Source organism: Saccopteryx leptura, chromosome 6 (assembly GCF_036850995.1).
Source record: "Saccopteryx leptura isolate mSacLep1 chromosome 6, mSacLep1_pri_phased_curated, whole genome shotgun sequence".
Lineage (NCBI taxonomy): Eukaryota > Metazoa > Chordata > Mammalia > Chiroptera > Emballonuridae > Saccopteryx > Saccopteryx leptura.
In genome coordinates this window covers 25146638-25166728 of record NC_089508.1, presented here as the reverse complement: position 1 = coordinate 25166728, position 20091 = coordinate 25146638, and the positions used below count along the sequence as shown (strand labels likewise).

At 52.6% G+C, this 20091-nt stretch overlaps 1 protein-coding gene across 3 annotated transcripts in view; it reads left to right on the top strand.

Moving 5' to 3' along the window:
- The window catches only part of ESRRB (estrogen related receptor beta), a 180340-nt gene that overhangs the window by 112485 nt on the left and 47764 nt on the right, over positions 1-20091 (top strand). For all 3 annotated transcript variants that reach the window (XM_066342537.1, XM_066342535.1, XM_066342536.1), the window contains exon 2: positions 9106-9515. In XM_066342537.1, the coding sequence (XP_066198634.1) occupies positions 9119-9515 (397 nt within the window). In that variant the 5' untranslated portion in view covers positions 9106-9118. The remainder of the gene's footprint in view (positions 1-9105; positions 9516-20091) is intronic.

Genomic DNA, 20091 nt, shown 5'->3' with positions numbered 1-20091 from the left:
AGTAGTGGAGCAACCAAAATATAAATAAAAAGATAGATTTAACTATAGTAAGTTGTTTTATAAAGATTTATTCTTCCAAACTTAGCGAAAATCTGACATAAAATAATTGGTAAATAATTATTATTATATGCTTTAACTTGCTGTAACTCTGCTTTATAAATTTTATAAAGTAAAGTTACTTCCCTACTTTATAAATCACCATTACTGTGGAACCAGTGGGCAGTTAGAAAATTTTACTAACAGAGATACAAAAGTGGGCGGTAGTTATATAAAGGTTGACCACCCCTGCTCTAGAGCCTTTGCCCATATCCTGTGTGCCCTGCAGGATGAAAGGCAGAGAGGGAAGTGGGGGTGGGGCCAGGAGTGCCGTGGGAGATTTCTGTGGACCAGAAAGGAGGAGTGGCTTATAATACTCTGCCCACATTCCACTGGCCAGGACCAATCTGTGGCCACACCTAACAGAAAGGAAAACTGGGAAATGCAGTTTTTCTGATGTCTAGGAAGAAAATGAAATTGCTTTTGGTGAACTCATAACAGTCTCGGCTATACTTATCATATTTCATTGACTCTGTGACATTATCTATTGTTAAAGACACCGTTATTTTTGGATCTACTAATTAAACTACGGCATGCTGTCAATTCAAGATGCATTTTGATTGCCTGGATGTTAAAATGTAAAAAAGTGGTGTAGCTTAGAGTTAATGAAATATGGAATTGTTCTTTGAGGGCCAGAACCTGTCCATGGGGCTGGAATGGTGTCTGCCACATAGCAGATAATCAAGAATTGGTGATGGAATGAATGAGGGAGGAAGGGGGTGAATGAATGCGATGGTGTGTGAGTTGCTCTCTTGGTTACGTGTCAGAACCCCCTTTGTGTGAGCTGTGGCATTAGGAAATCGGGCTCCTCTCACTCCTCTGAGCAGAAGTGTTGCTGGGCTCATGGACACCTGCCAACAGTGACCAAGGCTTGCTCCCAGGACTCTGGCCCTGGCCAGCACCCTTCTCCGCTGTCAGCTTCCATATTCTTCTCCCTCGCTGCACATTGGCGTGAAGTATGATCTTGCTCACGCTTGGGCTGTCCATTTCACTGCTTCTGTCCCTAAAGCAGCAGACGGGACAGCACAGATCTCATGGGAGAGCTTCCTAGCCCAGCTTGGGTCCGAAGCATACCCCTGGGTCAATCAGCTGGGCCAGTGGGGTGGAGATTGGTAAGAATGTGGCAATTACTGTAGGAGCTCATGTGTATGTGTCTGAGAGAGAGAGAGAGAATGAGAATGCAGGAGTAGGGCCACCTCCTTGGGGAGAGACTGGTTAGTTCTAATAGTTGTTTTTAGTAGTGCCTGAATGAGGAGCCCCTTTGCCTGAAAGGGGACTTTCTTGGTAGAAGTCCCGCATGCAGAACGGCATGCACATGCGTGACTGAATGGGCAGCTAGGCAGATGCACAGATGGATGAATGATGGAAGGAGAGAGGGAATAAGACAGTCTTGCTTACTATGGGATTGAATTGTGTAGAGGCTGTGAATGGAAACCATCTCCTTATTACTAAAAAGGGATGCAAAGAACTGCTAGCTGCTAACATTTATTTATTGAGTACTTACTGTATGCTCGGCACTGTTCCAAGCTCTTGTCTGTATTAATTCACTAATCCTCGAGACCACCCTATGAGATGAATATGATTACCACCCCCACATTACAGATGAGGAAACTGAGGCACAGAAAGGTTATATCCCTTGCAAAGGACAGAATTGAAATTCACACTCAGGCAGTCCAGCTGCAACCGCCAAGCTCTAAGGTCCAGCACCACAGCAACTAACTGTGAGGGTGATATACCATCTGGAAACTGCCGGGTCTGACCAGTGACCGTAGGTGGAATGTTGATGGTATAGGAGGAGCATAAAAACAGACTGAAGAAGAGTTAAGATAGATTCACAGATGTCAGCTCTCTAGTAGCTATGGAAAGGAAGAATGCTAGAGGTGTGTTTGGGGCATATTCTGAATGTGTGATGCTGTCCTTCCTCCAAACATACCTTTTGTGGTGGTCAGAGCCCAGAGCTGGCCGAGGAGGCTAAAGTGAGAGCCACCAGGCATTTTTGGGTCCTGAATAAGGGCACTCAACTGAGAGGACCAAGGTGGGATTAATCTTCCCGGGGTGGGGCGGGGTCCAATTTTTTATGGAGCCCGTCTGGGCCAGCTGCACTCGTCCACTGTGGTCCCTCCCCACTGCCCCGAGGCAGCCACTCCGCGTCCAGCTGTCTCCTCCCCCTTTGGCAGAGCCTCTCTCTTCTCATTATGATGGATGCGGCCTGGAAGACCATGGCTAAAAAGCCCCGATTGAAAGGCACTAATTACCTATCATTATTTTCCGTGCCGTAATTTGTGTGGAACGAGATTTCAATCAGTTGTCCGGGATCAGCCTAGTTTTGACTAATCCTTCTAACGACAAGATGCTTAATTACAGATTTTTGCCTGAGCTCCAGCGTACAGGAGGAGGCAGGCTCTCACTGGGGCCAGTTTGCTATTGGGTCGCTTTGCAATCCTGGGTCCCAGAGGGGGCTCCCCAGGGGAAGAGAGAAGGAGGGTGTTAGGAAAGTATTACTGAGGAGTCCAGGTAACACAGAACCAGCACAAGAACGGTGCTAGGGTAGCGGTGGCGATGGAGGCTGGCAGGTGGGCTGCTGCCGGGGTCAGCGTGCTCCTGGGCAGCTCACCAACTCACGGTGTCTCTAAACCCCATCCGGCCCCCTCCTACCCCCCCACCAGCCCCCCACCAGACCGGCTCTCTAGTCACAACTCCTCGGGGCTTGAGTCCCTCATCTGAAGTCACCAACTTGGGCAGGAGGGTCTCTGAGAATTTAGGATTCACTGAGTCCAGCTGTGCTGGTGTGTCTGCCATGGAGAGATACACACATGTAAGATTTCAATCACACAGTGGTGACAAGACCCCGTTTATTAACGTAAGTGACCCAGGCTACGCAGGGGGGAGGTCAATTTAAATTGAAGCAACATTCGGGTTTAAGAGAAAATATATATGATTAGTGAATATCAGATGCACAGAATTTGATAAATTATAATCCTTGGTTCATCATACTTCTCAGTGGCTTCCTCGCCCACCCTTTCTTTCTTCCTTTTTTTCTTCCTTTCTCTCTCTCCCATCCTCTTTCCCTCGGTTCCTCCCCTCCCTCCCTCCTTCTCTCTTCCCCTCCTTTCTTCCCTCCCTTCTGTGTAACCAGAGCCCGTGTATTCACCTCCCAACAGGAACGCTGGGACCCTGACACTTGCTCACATTTAGCCATATGGTCCTCCCACCCCATCCCCTTACTGAAGGCTCACTCTGCATTCTTTAATACTGTTTTTAAAGAAGGTTTAGCTGTGTTACCTTCAGGAGCTGGAGAGGCTGGTTCCTGACAAAGCCTGACTGGGGGGTCTGAGGGTCTGCTTCAGTGACTAGCTCAGGCGGCCCCTGCTTGGCAAATTAATTACAGAAATGCACTTAAGAGTCTCTCAAGTGTTCCGAAGCCAGTTTTCCTCTGTAGAACGAATGAATTCCCCTTTCAGACTTATTTATCCTTTTTTTTTTTTTTTTTTTTTACAGGGACAGAGAGAGGGACAGACAGGGACAGACAGACAGGAACAAAGAGAAATGAGAAGCATCAATCATCAGTTTTTCGTTGGGACACCTTAGTTGTTCATTGATTGCTTTCTCATATGTGTCTTGACCGTGGGCCTTCAGCAGACTGAGTAACCCCTTGCTCAAGCCAGTGACCTTGGGTCCAAGCTGGTGAGCTTTGTTCAAACCAGATGAGCCCGCGCTCAAGCTGTTGAGCTTGGGGTCTCGAACCTGGATCCTCCGCATCCCAGTCCGATGCTCTATCCACTGTGCCACTGCCTGTTCAGGCTTATTTATCCTCTTAATTTACCTAAGGAACCTCTTTCCCTCCTCATAAATGGCAAGTCCCTTGTGGAAAGATCTATTCCAGACCCGGGGACTCGGGTGAGGGAAGAGTTTTGCTGGGTTTGACCATCAGCCTCCAGCTGTTAGGTTTTCTGGAAAGGGGTTCCTGGGAGTGTCACCGCAACAGCCAGTGTCCTCTGTGTGCTGGCTGGGTGCCAGCACTCTACATGTTTTGCCTGTGCCAGCTCATGCTCACCCAGAACAACCCAATGGATGAGGCGTTGTGATTGAACCCATTTTACAGATGAGGACCCTGAGGCCCAGAGAGGGTGACCTATTCACTCAAAATGAACAGCTACCATGTGATAGAACAGGCTTGTCTGATGCCAGAGTGCAGGCTCAAACCGGCAGGAAACTCAGCTGCTTGCTTCTGCCCTTAGAGGGGTGGCCCTAGTGCAGAGCCAAAGAGGGCTCCGCCGGCAGCCCGCTGTGTGTGACCCCCGTTTCTGCAAGTGGTGGGTGGACACTCCCCTGCAGAGGGCAAGCCAGGCACCGGCTACTCCGGCCAGTCCGTCCCTCCTCTCTCCAGGAGTTCCTGTCCCTCCCGGGTCCTCTCCCCTGCTGCCCGCCCGCCAGCAGGCCACCTCAAGGGGCATACATGCTGGGGTAACAGCTTAAAGGTCTGTGACTGTTTCGTGCGGATAGCCTGGAATTTCTCTTCCCCTAGAGGTCTGTAGGCTCAGCAGTTCGGGTTTCACTCAGAGCCTCCAAGATCCTGCTGGTCTCTGCGTGAAGTAGGTCTGCAGCTCACTTTGTCGTCCAGCAGAGGCGGAGAGTCCCCTGGAGCTCGGTGGCCCCTGGAGCTCAGGCCACTCGGGGGTACAGGGCCCCATACTGGACATAGGGAGGGCCAGGGGCCAGGCTGGGTGGGGGCGGGCGGGAGGCCGTGTCTACTCTGCCGGTGGTGAGATGGAGTCTGGGGCAGCTCCAGGGCCAGGCTGGGTGGGGGTGGGAAGGAGGCCGTGTCTACTCCGCCGGTGGTGAGATGGAGTCCGGGGCAGCTCCAGGGCCAGGCCGGGTGGGGGCGGGCGGGAGGCCGTGTCTACTCCGCTGGTGGTGGTGAGATGGAGTCCAGTGGTGAGATGGAGTCCGGTGGTGAGATGGAGTCCAGTGGTGAGATGGAGTCCGGGGCAGCTCCAGGGCCAGGCTGGGTGGGTCGGGCGGGAGGCTGTGTCTACGCCGACGGTGGTGAGATGGAGTCCGGTGGTGAGATGGAGTCTGGGGCAGCTCCAGGGCCAGGCCGGGTGGGGGCGGGAGGGAGGCCGTGTCTACCCCGCTGGTGGTGGTGAGATGGAGGGTGGTGAGATGGAGGGTGGTGAGATGGAGTCCGGGGCAGCTCCAGGGCCTGCTCTGAGATGGATCACGGTGGTGAGATGGAGTCCAGGGCAGCTCAGAGCCTGCTCTGAGATGGATCCCGGGGATAATGATGCCCCGAGGGGCTTCAACCACTGATTACTGCTTTTTCAAAGGCTGCTCAGATGCCGCATCTGTCCCCTCCCGGAGAGTCAATAGTCATCGACCCAGTTGGGAACTGGGTCTCAGCCAACCGCAGATGATGGACTCAACATGACTCTCTCCTCCCAGAGCACAAATGACAGCCCCCCCCCCATCCTGAGCCTCATTCTCCCTGCACACCATCAGTCACCGCCCCCCGCCCCCCCCGCCACACCCTCCTGGACCTGCCATCAAGCTTCTCCCCTGAAACCTTCCCTGGCCCTGTCTCCACCTTCCCGTTCTCCCACTCCTCCTTCCTGCTGCACCTCAGCCTCCACCGGACTCCACCGTGCTCTGGGCCTCTCTGTTCCGCCCAGCTCCGCCCTTTCTGACATCTCTCCCCTCTGTCTGGAAACCGTGCCCTTCACCAGACAGTTGCCCAAACTTCAGTTCCTGTACCCCTTGTCCACCCTCTTCCCTCAGACGTCTAAGTTGGTGGTTCTCAATCTGGGGCGGTTTCACACACACGCACACACACACACACACACACACACACACCCTGCCCAGACACACACACACACACACACACACACACACCCTGCCCAGACACACACACACACACACACACACACACACACACCCTGCCCAGACACACACACACACACACACACACACACACACACCCTGCCCAGACACACACACACACACACACACACACCCTGCCCAGACACACACACACACACACACACACCCTGCCCAGACACACACACACACACACACACACCCTGCCCAGGACATCTGGCAGTGTTCCATATCTGAACGAGTGCAGCCAGCCCAGCAGGGCACAGCGGAGGCCGGGCAGTGCTGGGCCCACCCGGCCCTTCCTGGAGCTCTGCACGGTTGTGTCTGCCCAGCATCTGTCCTTCTGTGAGCGCTTCTGAGGCCGCGGGCGGTGCCTGGCATGTTCCCATTAGCTGGCTAGCACTTAGCACATAGTAGGTGCCCAAAATACAGGTTGACTGTCCCTGGAAAAGACAGTCTAGTGGGGCCAAAATAATGATCACAGATATCAGAAAGTTGCAAGAGTGAAATCATTAGAATTCCCCCGCAGCTGGGACTCAAGCATCAAATCATCCTGGTTTTCTGTGCCAACATGGCTGCACACATGGGTTTCCTTCGCAGCCCCGGGGTCTCTGACCTGGGCCGGGGGCCGGGGGCCGGGTCTGGACAGTGCATGTCTTGGCTGGACAGCCCACTGCAGGAAGCTCTGTGCCCTTCTGGACCAAGAAAGAGGGAGGCAGGAGGGGAAACCGGGGTTTAAGGGCCTGCCCAGCCTGGGTGTCCTTCAGGGCTGTCCGAGCCGTGAGGCTGGGGACGAGAGTGGGGACAACTGTGGCCTGCTGTCCACTGGGAGTAGCCGCAGGGCTCCCCATCTTCTTCCCTCGGGGCACATGCTTCGTATACACCCAGGGGACAGATCTAAAGCGGGCGGCACGTAATTCCTGCTCACTAAGTAACAGTTGCTGTAATTACTGTTTATATCAAGTGTATCTCCTGGATCTGCGGAGATCCGGGGGAGGGGGAGGGTGAAGGGCTGGGGTGGAGGGCTGTCTCACCCAGCAGGGTTTGTCCCAGTGGGCCAGGACGGTCCTGTGAGGCGCAGAGCCTAAAGCCGCAGGCGGGAGGGGGTTACAGACGAGAGCAGTCCCGCTGGGCTCTCCCTGCCGGCCAGCGCAAAGGCGTGTGGGGAGGCGCCCACGGTGAACCGCTGTTTGCTCAGGCAGACCTCCTGCCTGGGGCGGATACCCTGCCTGGCTGGCGGTGTTTCCCCGAGGACAAGTCGGGGCCCACTGGTGGGCGGAGGGGCAGCAGGGGGCTGTGGGGAGCCCAGGGAGATGACAGGGCTCCAGCGAGTGATGTAAAAGGACCCAGAGGAGACCCTCAACTGGGGTACCCTCTGCCAATGTAAGGGACACCTGAGGTGTGTCGGACAGGTGTCTCCAAGGACCTGAGGACTCAGAAGGTTCCATTTGGTATACAGGAAACCTGCGAGCCTCTATCTTCAAACACTGCATTCCAGTAAATAAAGAACATCTTAAGAGTCGGAGCCTTTTATCTTTGTATCTGCAGCGCCCCGTCTCTGATTAGAGCCGTCTCTGGGGCAGTGAATTCCCTCTCTGGACATCTTCAAGCGCAGATGAATGGGACAGCCCCTTGGGAAGTGTATTAACTATGGACTCATTAGTGGGACCAGGGACAATGAGGGCCCCTCCCCATCATGAGATCGCATTTGGTAATCTGGGCGTGTGACCAAGGTTGTGTTGTGGGTGCAGGCTTTGTGGGGTGAGAAGGCAGCCCTTTCCCCAGGGGGTGACCCGTCCTTTTCCCAATGGGCTGCTCAGAGACGGGGGCTCCCTCGGAGCATCCCTGGCGGCCAGGCATGGCTGCTCTGCCCGCGGACCCTCCGCCCTCCGGCTCGGAGACCCCTCCTTCCAACCTGGAGCCGTCTCACCATTCCTGGGGCTGTACGCTGACCTCTGAGGGCCTCTTCTGTCTCCAGGACCTTTCCTTCTTTCCTTTCACCTGTTCCTCTCGACCTCCACATGGCCAGGTAAGGCCAGGGGCAGATGCACCCTGACCAGCCTGCTGCTCCCAGAACCCGACTGGTCCTGAGAGCCAGAGCACGGGCTGCAGCTGGGCTTCCCCGACGCACACCTTGGCCGCCCTGCTGAGCCTTCCCGCCCGTTCTGAGAGAGCCCCTCCCCCCGCCCGGGGAGCTGGGCCGTGGGAGGGTCGCGCCCTGCCTGCCAGCTCGCCCACCCTGCAGGGGTCCGAGAGGAGGGGCTTCCCTTCCGGGAACAGGGTGCTTCCCAGGGGTCCTGTCACGTGGAGAATCCTCCCGTGGCTCTACCAGTGAAGCAGGGCTGCTGAAGTTGGAAATTTAAGGTTAAGGAGAACAGCTGAGGAGGCACGGAGTTGGGGTTGGAAGGCTTCCTCCTGCAGCCTGATGGAAGCAGTCTCCTGAGGGGAGAGGGCCAGGTGGAAGCCAGCCTGCTCCCAGGCCAGGAAGGGACATGGAAGAGGGGACCTGGAGCCACCCTCCCGATGCGCCCTGGGCCAGTGGCAAAGTCCAGAGGAGAAGCCGGTTTCGCTGGGACCTTTGCCGCAAGGCCTGCCTCTTGCCCTGGCCGGATGCGTTAGTATCCCCGGGTCCAATCTCAGTGATGCTGGTGGGTGGGGGAGACTTCACGCTGGGACTGACTAGCAGCCCCAGTGGGACCCGGCAAAATGGGTTAGCAGGTCCCTGGCCTGCGGGTGTCTGTTCCAGGTTTCGGCACGCCTGGACTTTCCATGGTAGCCACTGTGTTTTATTCTTGTGCAGGAAGTTTGGCCACATTGTTTGCCACTTTTTGTCACCCTCGAGCCAGCCATTTGCAAAGGGCTGGGAGCGTAATCTGAAGCTTACTGATCAAACATGGTTTTTTTCTTTGAGGGCTCAGAAGGTTCTAGGGAAGGGGAGGTGTAATGCCAGAAACTTGCTCTAGGCTGTGCCATTTTAGGACCAATTGACCTTCACTGCTGCATTTTATCTCTCTGGAGCCTTAGCATAGAGCCCCTCCCTGCTGCCCCACCCACTGGTGCCCAGAGCTAATTCCTGGGGACAGAGTCACACCTCACCTCCTCCGACCTGACTTCCCGCGTGCTCTGCGTCCACAGGCTGCTGAACAGAATGTCCGTGGACGACCGGCACCTGGGCTCCAGCTGCGGCTCCTTCATCAAGACGGAGCCGTCTAGCCCGTCCTCGGGCCTCGATGCCCTCAGTCACCACAGCCCCAGCGGCTCATCTGACACCAGCGGCGGCTTCGGCCTGGCCCTGGGCGCCCACGCCAATGGTCTGGACTCGCCGCCCATGTTTGCCGGCGCTGGGCTGGGAGGCACCCCGTGTCGCAAGAGCTACGAGGACTGTGCCAGTGGCATCATGGAGGACTCCGCCATCAAGTGCGAGTACATGCTGAACGCCATCCCCAAGCGCCTGTGCCTGGTGTGTGGGGACATTGCCTCTGGCTACCACTACGGCGTGGCCTCCTGCGAGGCCTGCAAAGCCTTCTTCAAGAGGACCATCCAAGGTGCGTTTGCAGCTGAGCAGGGTCTGGGAGCGGGGCGGGCGGGGGTGCCCCGGCCTGCGGCCCCACAGGGAACCGGGGGGTCCCCGCAAGCCGCCAGGTCAGGCCTGGGTGCTGGGAGTGGAGGTTTTCTCCAGCTGGGGGTCTTGATAAGGACTCTCAGCCCAGGACTGTGGTTGAAAAGGCATGCGCCCCCGTATGGTTCCCCAGGACCCCCCAAATCCCACCCAGTGCCTCACCGCGGGTGTGCCTCCCACTGGGACGGGGAACACCGGCAAGCATGTGTCCTCCCCAAAGTTGATTTTAGGGAGAAAATGAGCATTACTTGCCCTGCAATTCCAAACCTCTTGAAGTGTAAAGGGCCCCTCTCCCTCTAACTGCACAGGTGAACCTGACTTCTTCACTGAGAAAGGCTCAGGCTGGCAGAGCAAGGGGACGCTCCCCGGACCCCTCACCCTGTCCGGAGCCCAGGGTGGCCTGCTTTCTTGGGATTTTTCCATGTGTCTGTATATCAGCTGAGTCATGTCTCAGTGGCTATGGGGGTGGCCCCCTCTTTCAGTGGGTACCGGAGCGAATCGTTCTGATTGAAAGTGTTCAGGAGCCCTGGTGGGTGCCCTCTGGAAAGTGACCCCTCGTTACACTGGGGAGAATGATGGACTGCTATCAAGCCCACGCGCCACCCCGCACAGAGAGACAGACGGCCAGGCTCACAGGAGCCGAGGGTCTTACGGCAGCAGCCGCGGGTAGAGACTCGCTTTGTCCGCACAGCCAAGTATCCTCTAAGCCCCATTCTCGGTGCTGGTGACAGGCTAGACAAAAAGCTCTGCTCCTGCAGGTGACAGATGAGCTGGTGCCATGCCACTGGGACAGACCCTGCAACCCAGCCTGGGGAACATGCAGGGGCACCTGTCCTGCCCCTGCCCAGGTCCCTCTGCCAGCACTGGCCTGCCTCCCCCAAGGGAGTCTTTCCCCCATGTCCCTCTTGGAAGAGGTAAGCTGAGCTTCCCAGGGATGATTCTCAGTCTGTTCACTTCGCAAATATTTATTTGTTGAGATCTCTTCAGATAATTTATTTATGGAACCAATTGAGCATATTAGCTGAGAGAGTGTGGTGCAGCGCCTAGGGCCCTGGGCTCCTGCGTCAGAGCCCGGGTTCGTTATCTTACAGCTGAATGTGCCTCAGTCTCTCCTGCACCTTCAGTGAGAGGGTATCGTCCCCTGGCCACACAGAGCTGATGAAGGAGGACTGAGTTTATAGCGTATACCAAGCACTTAGAATATGCACTGCAGGTGCAACGTACACATGTGCAATCATTATTGTTGCTTTTACAACATCGCCGAAGACATGCTATTACTCAGACTATGGCCATGCAATGTGTTTTAGCTTACAGAGCAAGCTTTTAGAATTACATATATTTAAATAAAACTAATTATTTTGACTTAGCAGGACTTCAATTATTTTAGCAATTTTAGTATAGATGATATGTTTTTTAAAAGAAACTCTTTTAAAAATAGAAACATGGCAAAAATTCAAATGGTACAAAAGAGTAAAACAGTAAAAAGTAAGTTTTGCAAAAACTTCTGACTCTGGTTCCCTGAACCTTCCCTAGAAGGAGCCATGGAAGCAATTTCTTTCAGCAGATACTTATTGAGCACATACGCATTGGGCACAGTGCTAGCCTCTAGCGCAGTGAGTGAATGCAGCTGGTCCCGGCAACTTCCTACCCGCAAGTCTGGGAGAGGCGCTGGCATCTCCAGATTTGAAAAGCATTGCGTGGTGGTTCTCAGCCAGGGTTGAAAACCTCCAGTCTGATTTCTAATCCCTATCATCAGATACTTGACAAATAACCATGAGATGTTTAAACCAGTTTACGTTACTGAACTGGCATTTATTTATTTTGCCAGTGAGATTGACTCTTTGAGGTCAGTTTTTGAAAAATTGCTCTTTAGGAGACAATGACATTTTCTTCTCTCTGCCATGTTCTTAAGTGAGCCGGAGAGTTCTGGATCCAGTGTTCTGAAGGCAGAGGCTGGTGGTGTAGACTCAGAAACCCCACTACCCTCTCATCAGAGGACGGGTTCTGAGAACATCCTTAGCCAATCAGGAGTCCACACGAAGGATTTGTAAATAGCCTTCATTATTTTGCTACCACGAATAGGATAATGATCTCTTCCTAGAAGTCAAAAGACAAACAGCCGCATTTTCACGCAATCAAAACTGAACTGCTCCTGTCTCTTTTCTTTCTCACAAGAAGAGTTTCGCAGAAGTTTCGATCTAGAACCGGGGAAAGTAAACTCTAAAGCTAATGGATTGCTTTCTGGTTATTTTTATCAACTCTTTGGTTTTGTGCTAACAAAGATTCTAATTTTGTTGTTTCTGAATGTTAATCATTGTGGGAAAAGAATTGGGGAAAAATAAGAAAAGTATAAAAGAGGGGGGGAAATGACCTGTAATTGATTGGACAATCTCAGTGATTGAGACAAGCTAAGGACTGGAGCTTGAAGTGAGCATTTCCTGGGTCCCTGCTCTGACTTACAAGGGAAGCAAGAGAGGAGAGGCACGTGCCCTCCAGAAGCTTAGAGAATCTGATTCTGCAGGTTCCTAAGCACCTTCCCAATTAAGAAGGCTATTTTTAAAAGTTCAACAACTTTCACTGGGGCCTTGAGCCATTCATCGGGTGATCCATTCACAAATACCTGTGACCACTTGGAGAGCTCTGCCCACTTCTCTCCTTAGGTCACTCCAGTCTGCTCAGCTCAGTGGTTCCACCAGTATGGAAAGAGATTTTTCAGAAGCAAGGATATGATAGATTTAGGGAGACGAGCCTCAATCGTTGGTCTGCACAAAAATTTATTGAGCCCTGACTGTGCTCAGCTGAGCTAAGTTGCTGGGGTGGGGGGGAGAGGTGAGCGAAGCACAGCCTGCAGGCAGGCCACTCCTTTTATGAATCAAGTTTATTGGGACTGGCCACACCTGTTTGTTTACATATAATCTGTGGCTGCTTTGATGACCCAATTGCAGCGTTGAATAGTTGCGGCATTTACTGTCTGGCCCTTTGTAGAAAAGCTTGCCCTTCCTTGTAAGACAGCATTGGACAAGATAGATGCAGTTCCCTGCCCTCAAGGGGCTTAGGGCCACCCCCTAGGGAGTGCCTGCTAAGTGTTTTTACAACTCTGCCTGCCCGATGCTTTGATAAGAAAAGGAGTTTCTTGTCACTCCTGGGAGTTGTGGTGACACTCACTCACAGTAGAGGAGCTCAGAGATGGACAAAAAGAGGCACCCTCCTGAAGGAAGCGAATGGTTCCGAAGGAGCTAACCCTCAACCGGACTGGCTTTACTAGCATATCTAAAGGGGGGAAAATGGGCCCATCAAACGGATCAATCAGCCCTGGGGGCATAGAATGAAAGGCAAGCCTTGGCTAAGGCTTCACTTCCAGAAGAGTCGGCCTAGGGCCAGCCAGATGTGATCAAACATTCGATTGATCTGATCTAGTTGCCCTGTATATCTTCTGCTTGGAGTGAACTTGCCGGTTAGGCAGACTGCGGGTGAGGCCCATTGGTTTCTCCTTGTACTGGATTGCGCTGACATCTCTGGGCTCAAGTCCAGCTCCTGAATCTGAGCAGTGTGAGTCTGTCCCTGAGAGATAGAGCCCTGTGGTGGCCGAGCCCAGCTTATAGGTCATAGGGCTGAGTGCCAGATTCTGGGCCGTGATACCAACCCCACAGTGATGAACACTTGTAATGTGTACTGGAGTCATGAGAAGAACTTCTGGGGGGCCACACCGGGGCCTTTTCCGAGACCTGTTGCTTGACCTTGTTACTCTGATTCTCTGCAATGGCCCTGCCTCCTGTCCCATTGAGAAATTAGAAGGCTCAGATGGAAGCTTCCTCAGTTTGTTGCCACCAAACCTACCCACTCTCTCCCACATCTGCAGTCCCTTTCAGTGTTATTTACTGCATCCGTTCACTGCTGGAAGATGTCTCCTCCCCCAGGCTCCGCCCTGCCCAGGCTTTGACTCTGCCTCCTCCCTGCTTCCCAGAGACTGGCCTACCCAATACATACTCTTTTTTTTTTTTAAGCATGAGAAAGAGGGGGAACGACAGGGACGGAGAGACAGGAAGGGAGAGAGATGAGAAGCATCAACTCTTAGTTGTAGCACCTCAGTTGTTCATTGATTGCTTTCTCATATGTGCCTTGACCCCTTGCTCATGCCAGTGATCTTGGACTCAAGTTAGTGACCATGAGGTCATGTTTATGATCCCACACTGAAGCTGTTGCAGCTCCTTAGTTGTTCATTGATTGCTTTCTCATATGTGCCTTTACTGGGGGGGCTACAGCAGACCCAGTGACCCCTTGCTCAAGCCAAGCCAGATGAACCCACGGTCAAGCTGGTGACCTTGGGGTCTCGAACCTGGGTCCTCCGCATCCCAGTCCAACATTCTATCCACTGCGCCACCGCCTGGTCAGGCTACATACTCTTTTTTATCTTCTCACTCTCTAGTTTCCTGTCAGCATTTAAATACCTTTAGTATCTCCAGTTAAAAAAAAAATTATAGGCCCTGGCCGGTTGGCTCAGTGGTAGAGCGTCGGCCTGGTGTGCAGAAGTCCCGGGTCTGATTCCCGGCCAGGGCACACAGGAGAGGCACCCATCTGCTTCTCCACCCCTCTCCCTCTCCTTCCTCTCTGTCTCTCTCTTCCCCTCCCGCAGCCAAGGCTCCATTGGAGCAAAGACGGCCCGGGTGCAGGGGATGGCTCCTTGGCCTCTGCCCCAGGCGCTAGACTGGCTCTGGTCACAACAGAGCGACGCCCCCTGGTGGGCGTGCCGGGTGGATCCTGGTTGGGCGCATGCGGGAGTCTGTCTGACTGCCTTCCCGTTTCCAGCTTCAGAAAAATACACAAAAAAAAAATTATATATCTCCCCTCAAACTCCAGCTTCCAATACCCCCCTCCCCTTCCTCCCCTCAGTTCCTGACCCACCTCAAGAGTCCCTACTTATGTGCCTACTCTGTCCCCCTGCCCATGGCCTCGACTGCCTCTGGACTCAGGGTGAGTCCCAGCTCCATAGCTCTTGCCCTCAATTTCTTCCTCAGTTTCATCTCCTTTAACATCCAATGACATTTCTACTCGGGTGTCCCAGAAGCACCCCCAAACGCAACAAATCCTGAACAGAAGCTACGTCTCTGCCATCAAATGTTCCTCCTTGGATTTCCAATTTGGTGTCTGTATCACCCCTCCAGTGTTTAAGCCAGGAATGGGTCTTTTTCTTTAACTTTGCTTCCTGCCTCAGTGCCCCCTCCATTCCAACCCAACAGCTTCTCTTCATGCCCCGCCCCCCCACCCCCCACCCCCCTGCTCCTGTCCAGGCCACCACTGACTGCGACAGTTTTGGGAACGGTCTCTCAGCTGCCAGGCTCACCCCTTCCCAGTCTGTTTTCTCCAGTGCTGCCAGAGAGGCCTTTCTGAACACACATCTGAACAACGTCCTTTTCTACATTCTTGTGGGTAGAATTCGAAGCTCCAGCATCCAACCGAGGATGTCTTCTGGGACTGCCCTCAGGGGGCCCTTGCTTCCTCCTCTTGGGCCCCTCGCCCTGACTGGCTGAAGGTCAGCCTGGCAGCTCTATTTTCTAGTTCCCAGAACTGTCCCATGCTTTCCATTTCTAGAGTTTGTACAGTCTTCTCTTTGCTCCCTGTCCCAACCTTCAGTCCCTACTTTTGTCCATTAGCTCTTGTTAGCTGGCATTTCCTCCAGGAAGCCTTCTTGGACTTCCTCCTCTCATTTGACATGTATAGTGCCCCAGTTTGTAAGATAAACTTTTAGGGGTCCTCATAAAATAGTCAAGTGCCTACTTGTAACAATATATTAATTTTTGTTGTATTGCGTATTTTAAGTTACATTATGTAAGACAATGTATGTTTTGAAAAACTTTTTCCGCTCACATTTTGTAAAGCAAGGTTTATCAAACGTTTCACATGAATAATGACAGTGTCTTTGCCTTGTCTAGGGCTACTACTTGAGTCATTTCACACAGCATTTTGGAACATACTCTCTTCATTTCCACTGCAGTTACCTGAGATTTTACCAGCATGTTTGGGCCGCTCTCCCTGAAAGTGTTACTTTGAGCCAACTGGTTTCCAGACCATCAAATCAGTTCTTTCTCTTTGTATCAGTTTACAGCCACGATTTTCCACAGCGTGTCAGGTCTGTGCTGTTTTTGACACTTACCAGTTGTTATTGTGAGGTCATATTCTCAGGAATAACTGAATCTGCGTGAAATTTCTTTACCCCCTTTGTTATCGATTCACCTGGGCGACTAGCATTGACACCACAAGCGGTGTCATTCTCAAATGGTAGTTGTTCGAGATAGTGATTGACATAAGACCTCTAATATGAGACCTTATAAAGACTCAAAAGCAATTTCTTTTTTCCCTTTTTCTTATTTATTTATTTATTTATTTATTTTTCTTCTTTTCCAAATGAGAGGAGGGGAGATAGAGAGACAGACTCCTGCATGTGCCCAATCGGGATCCACCCAGCAACCCCTATCTGGGGCTGATGCTCTGCCCATCTGGAGCCATGCTTACAACTGAGCTTTTTTTAGCACATGAGGCGAAAGCTCCATGGAGCCATCCTCAGCACCCTGGGCCAATGCGTTTGAGCCAAGTGAGCCATGGCTGCGGGCAGGGGAGAGAGAGAGAGGAGAAGAGAGAGAGAGAGAGAGAGAGAGAGAGAGAAGGGAGAGGGGAAGGGGTGGAGAAGCAGATGGTCTCTTTTCCTGTGTGCTCTGACCGGAAATCGAACCCGGGACATCCACACACCAGGCTGATGTTCTACCACTGAGCCAAGTGGCCAGGGCCCGCTATTTCCTTTTCTAAAGGACAATGTGTGGGGAAAGCTCTCGCCTTACATTTGAGCTTATGGAGGAGAGGTTCAGTCCCAGCCATTGTTCCTGGAGCTGAAAATGGAGCAACGACTCCTACCTTGGTGGGCTCCTCTTCTAGCCAGGAAGGCAGACAATAAATACAGTAACAAACAAGGAAGCACAATGACAGACTTGAGACAGGTTTTGGGGGGAGAAAAATCAAAGAGACTAATGGTGATTGAGGGACAGGGTCTAACGTAGCCAGAGGTTTAGGGTGGGCTGTGCTAAAAAGGTGACTTCCGAGGCAAAGTGATATACGGGAAAGAATCCCAGGGCCTGCATGGCAGGCAGAGAAATAGCAGCACATTTCGGGACCAGGAGGAAGGCCAGGGCACTGGCCAGAGGGAGGGAGGGTGCAGTGGAAGGAGTCTGGAGGGGCTGGCCAGGTCGCGGGGCTGGGGTGAGTGCCACATCTGGATTCCCTCCCAGGTGGAATAAAAGCTGTTGATGAAGAAATGAACACATGCTGCATGGCCCCCAGGTGTGCAGAGGGTGAAGCCACCCTGTACCCCTTCCTTCAGTTCCCAGGGCCTGTGGCCAACTTTGCAGGTCACTGGGAGGTCCCTCAGCAGCTCCGGGATCTGTGGCCTAAGACGAGGAGGAGCAAGTGAGAAAGAGGCCTGGCACCGTGCTCCTCTGTTCACCTGGGGCCCAGCTGCAGGCTTGGAAGGAAAATCTCCGAGGAGAGGGGCAGGAGGATGATTGATGGGTTATTCTGCCTTGGATCACCTCCAGGCCTTTTGTCCTGCAGAATAAGGCAGGAGGGCCCCAGGGGGCACAACGGGGGTGTGGAGACAAAGCCAGCAGTGAGTGAAAGTTGGCGGTGGGGTACCACTGGCCAGCCGGTTGACCTTGTGCAAGGATTTGGTCCTTTGGCCTCAGTTTCCTCATCCATACATACAAAGAGTCAAGAATCTCACAGACTGTTTGCTGTCTGGAGGGCGTTGGAGGAACAAGAGGCAGAACCAATCACAATTCCTCTTTTCAGAGACTCCACTGGGCGAGACACAGGTCGAGTGAGGCGGGAGGACTTCCCAGACGGAGGGCCACTTGAGCAGGCGTGAAAGCCCAACGTGCTGGCAGAAGGGGCAGCAGGAGCAGGGCCCAGGGGAGGTGACTGTGCTTGGCGAAGGGAAGGGGGCTCCACGGGGAGGGATGGGCTGGGGAAGCAGCGTGGGGCTGGACGGCAGAGCCTTCACGGGCCTGCGCAAGGAGGGTGTGGAGTGACAGGTCAGTGTGAGGGCTGCTTCGCCCGGCTGGGAATCCCAACTGTACAGCTTCTTAGTTGTGTCAACTTGGGCAAGACCCTTAGTTTCTCTGGTTCTTAATTTTCTCATCAAGAAAATGGGACTAATGAGGCGGATAAATAGCTCCTGCTCCTAGAATGTTATTGCAGAAATTAAATGAGGCCTCCTTATAAAGTGTTTAGCTTAGTGTCTGGCATGTGATAACCATTACATAAATAGTTGTTGTTTTTGTTTTCTTATGCTTGGCAACAGGAAGCCGCAGAACATTTTTGAGCAGGAATGAACAAGATCTCCTTTTTTAAAATTAAAAAAAAAATTTATTGATTTTAGAGAAAGAGGAAGAGGAAGAGAGAGAGAGAGAGAGAGAGAGAGAGAGAGGAAGAAACATTGATCTGTTCCTGTATGTGCCCTGACTGGGGATCAAACACACAACGTTGGCGTATTGGGACAATGCTCTAAATCTAACCAATCGAGCTACCCAGCCAGGGAATGGTAGGGAAGATGGCCTGGCTTTGGCTGAGCTTAGGGGCAGGTAGACCAGTTAGGAAGCAATGTAAACAGTTCAGTGAAGAGATCTAGTTAACAGCTCATTCAGAGACATCCAAACCAGGACAGCGACAAGAGAGTGAAGGAGAGGTTGTGATGGAGAAACTTCTGAAAGCGGAGTCAGGATAAGAGGAATACTGACTGGGTATGAGGGTCGATGACTAACCTCGGCTGCCGGGGAGGCAGCAAGGCCACTGGGGAAAGAAGCCCAGAGAGAAGGGTTTTGCTGGTGGAGGGGCGCAGGCAGGGAGGAGGGGGTGGGATAAGGGGTAAATCTGGGCACATATTAAGTCTGAGCAGTTCACGGGACTTACCCTGGGGAGTTGGAAATCGGGGCTTAGAGCCCAAGAGTGGAGTCTGAGTGGGGTTTGGGTCTAATGAGATCTTTAGGGGTAGTGGTTCTCAAAGCATGGTCCCCAGGCCCACAGCGCAGCCTTCACTCGGGACCTTGTTGGAAATGCAAATTTCTGGCCCCACCTCAGACCTGCTGAGTCTGAGACTCTGGGGGGCAGGGCCCAGTGACTGATTTAACATCCCCTCCTGGAGAGCTAGTTCTTGGGAAGACTGTTCAGAAGAAGGGGGGAGTGGGGTATGGGGGGTGGAGGGACTCTGGGAAGGGAAGGGGTGGGGGGAGCCAGAGCTTTGAAGGAGACTGGGAAGTACCCGGTTTCATTGGTTCTAAGATACACATTTTCTCCACGTAACATCTCCGGGTCGGGCTGTGTGCCAGTTACTGTCCGCGAGGTGACAGCTGGATGTGGTTGTCACTGCCTTCACACGCCCACTAAAGCTTGCAGAAAGGGGCCAGTGACCTGGAAGGACACCCTGTGACAACAATGGACATGCTTAAGAAGTACAGCTCCCTTGTTCACAGAGAGGACGATTCTATAGGGAAACACAGAAACAGTGACTTTGATCAAAAATGATTCAGAAGAGTCCCATTCTGAGAATATTTCTTCCCATTTTCTCTTTCCTGTATGCATCGGGATGATACATGATCAAATCTGTATCTAAGTAAATCTTTTTTTTTTTTCAGAGACAGAGAGAGAGAGAGAGTCAGAGAGAGGGATAGACAGGGACAAACAGACAGGAATGGAGAGATGAGAAGCATCAATCATTAGTTTTTCATTGCGCATTGCGACACCTTAGTAAAGTTGTTAATTGATTGCCTTCTTATATGTGCCTTGACCATGGGCCTTCAGCAGACCGAGTAACCCCTTGCTCGAGCCAGTGACCTTGGGTTCAAGCTGGTGAGCTTTTGCTCAAACCAGGTGAGCCCATGCTCAAGCTGGTGACCTTGGGGTCTCGAACCTGGGTCCTTGGCATCCCAGTCCGACGCTCTATCCACTGTACCACTGCCTGGTCAGGCTCTAAGTAAATCTAAAAGAACTCTTAATAAGAGAGATGAAAATGCTGGTGACAAGGAAGCACAGTCCTAGATTGACTGGCAGCTCAGCTTTTGTTCTTTCTTTCTTAGTGGTAGCTAAAATAATGCTGCAGTCTTACCATCCAAAGCATCTTGGATTCAATGTGGTGAATATAGAGATGGTCAGAGATGTTGCAAGCCCCCGCAGAGAGAAGGGGAATGGAGTCTAACAGAGGAGTGGGTTTTAAGAAGTGAGAGGGATGTTGATGGCTTCAGGAAGGACCAGGGCAGGGAGGACCAAGGGGAAGTGATTGCATTTGACAACTGGGAGGTCACTTTTGAACTCGAGGACTCTGTGGGTGGGAGTTCTGGCTTTCAATTCATTTGCTTCGATCAACAGGAATTTTCAGGGACCAGGCACTGGACTTGAGATGTGTAAAAGGAAAGACCTAATGACCTTTATCTCCAATAAGCACACGGTTCGGGAGGGAGGGC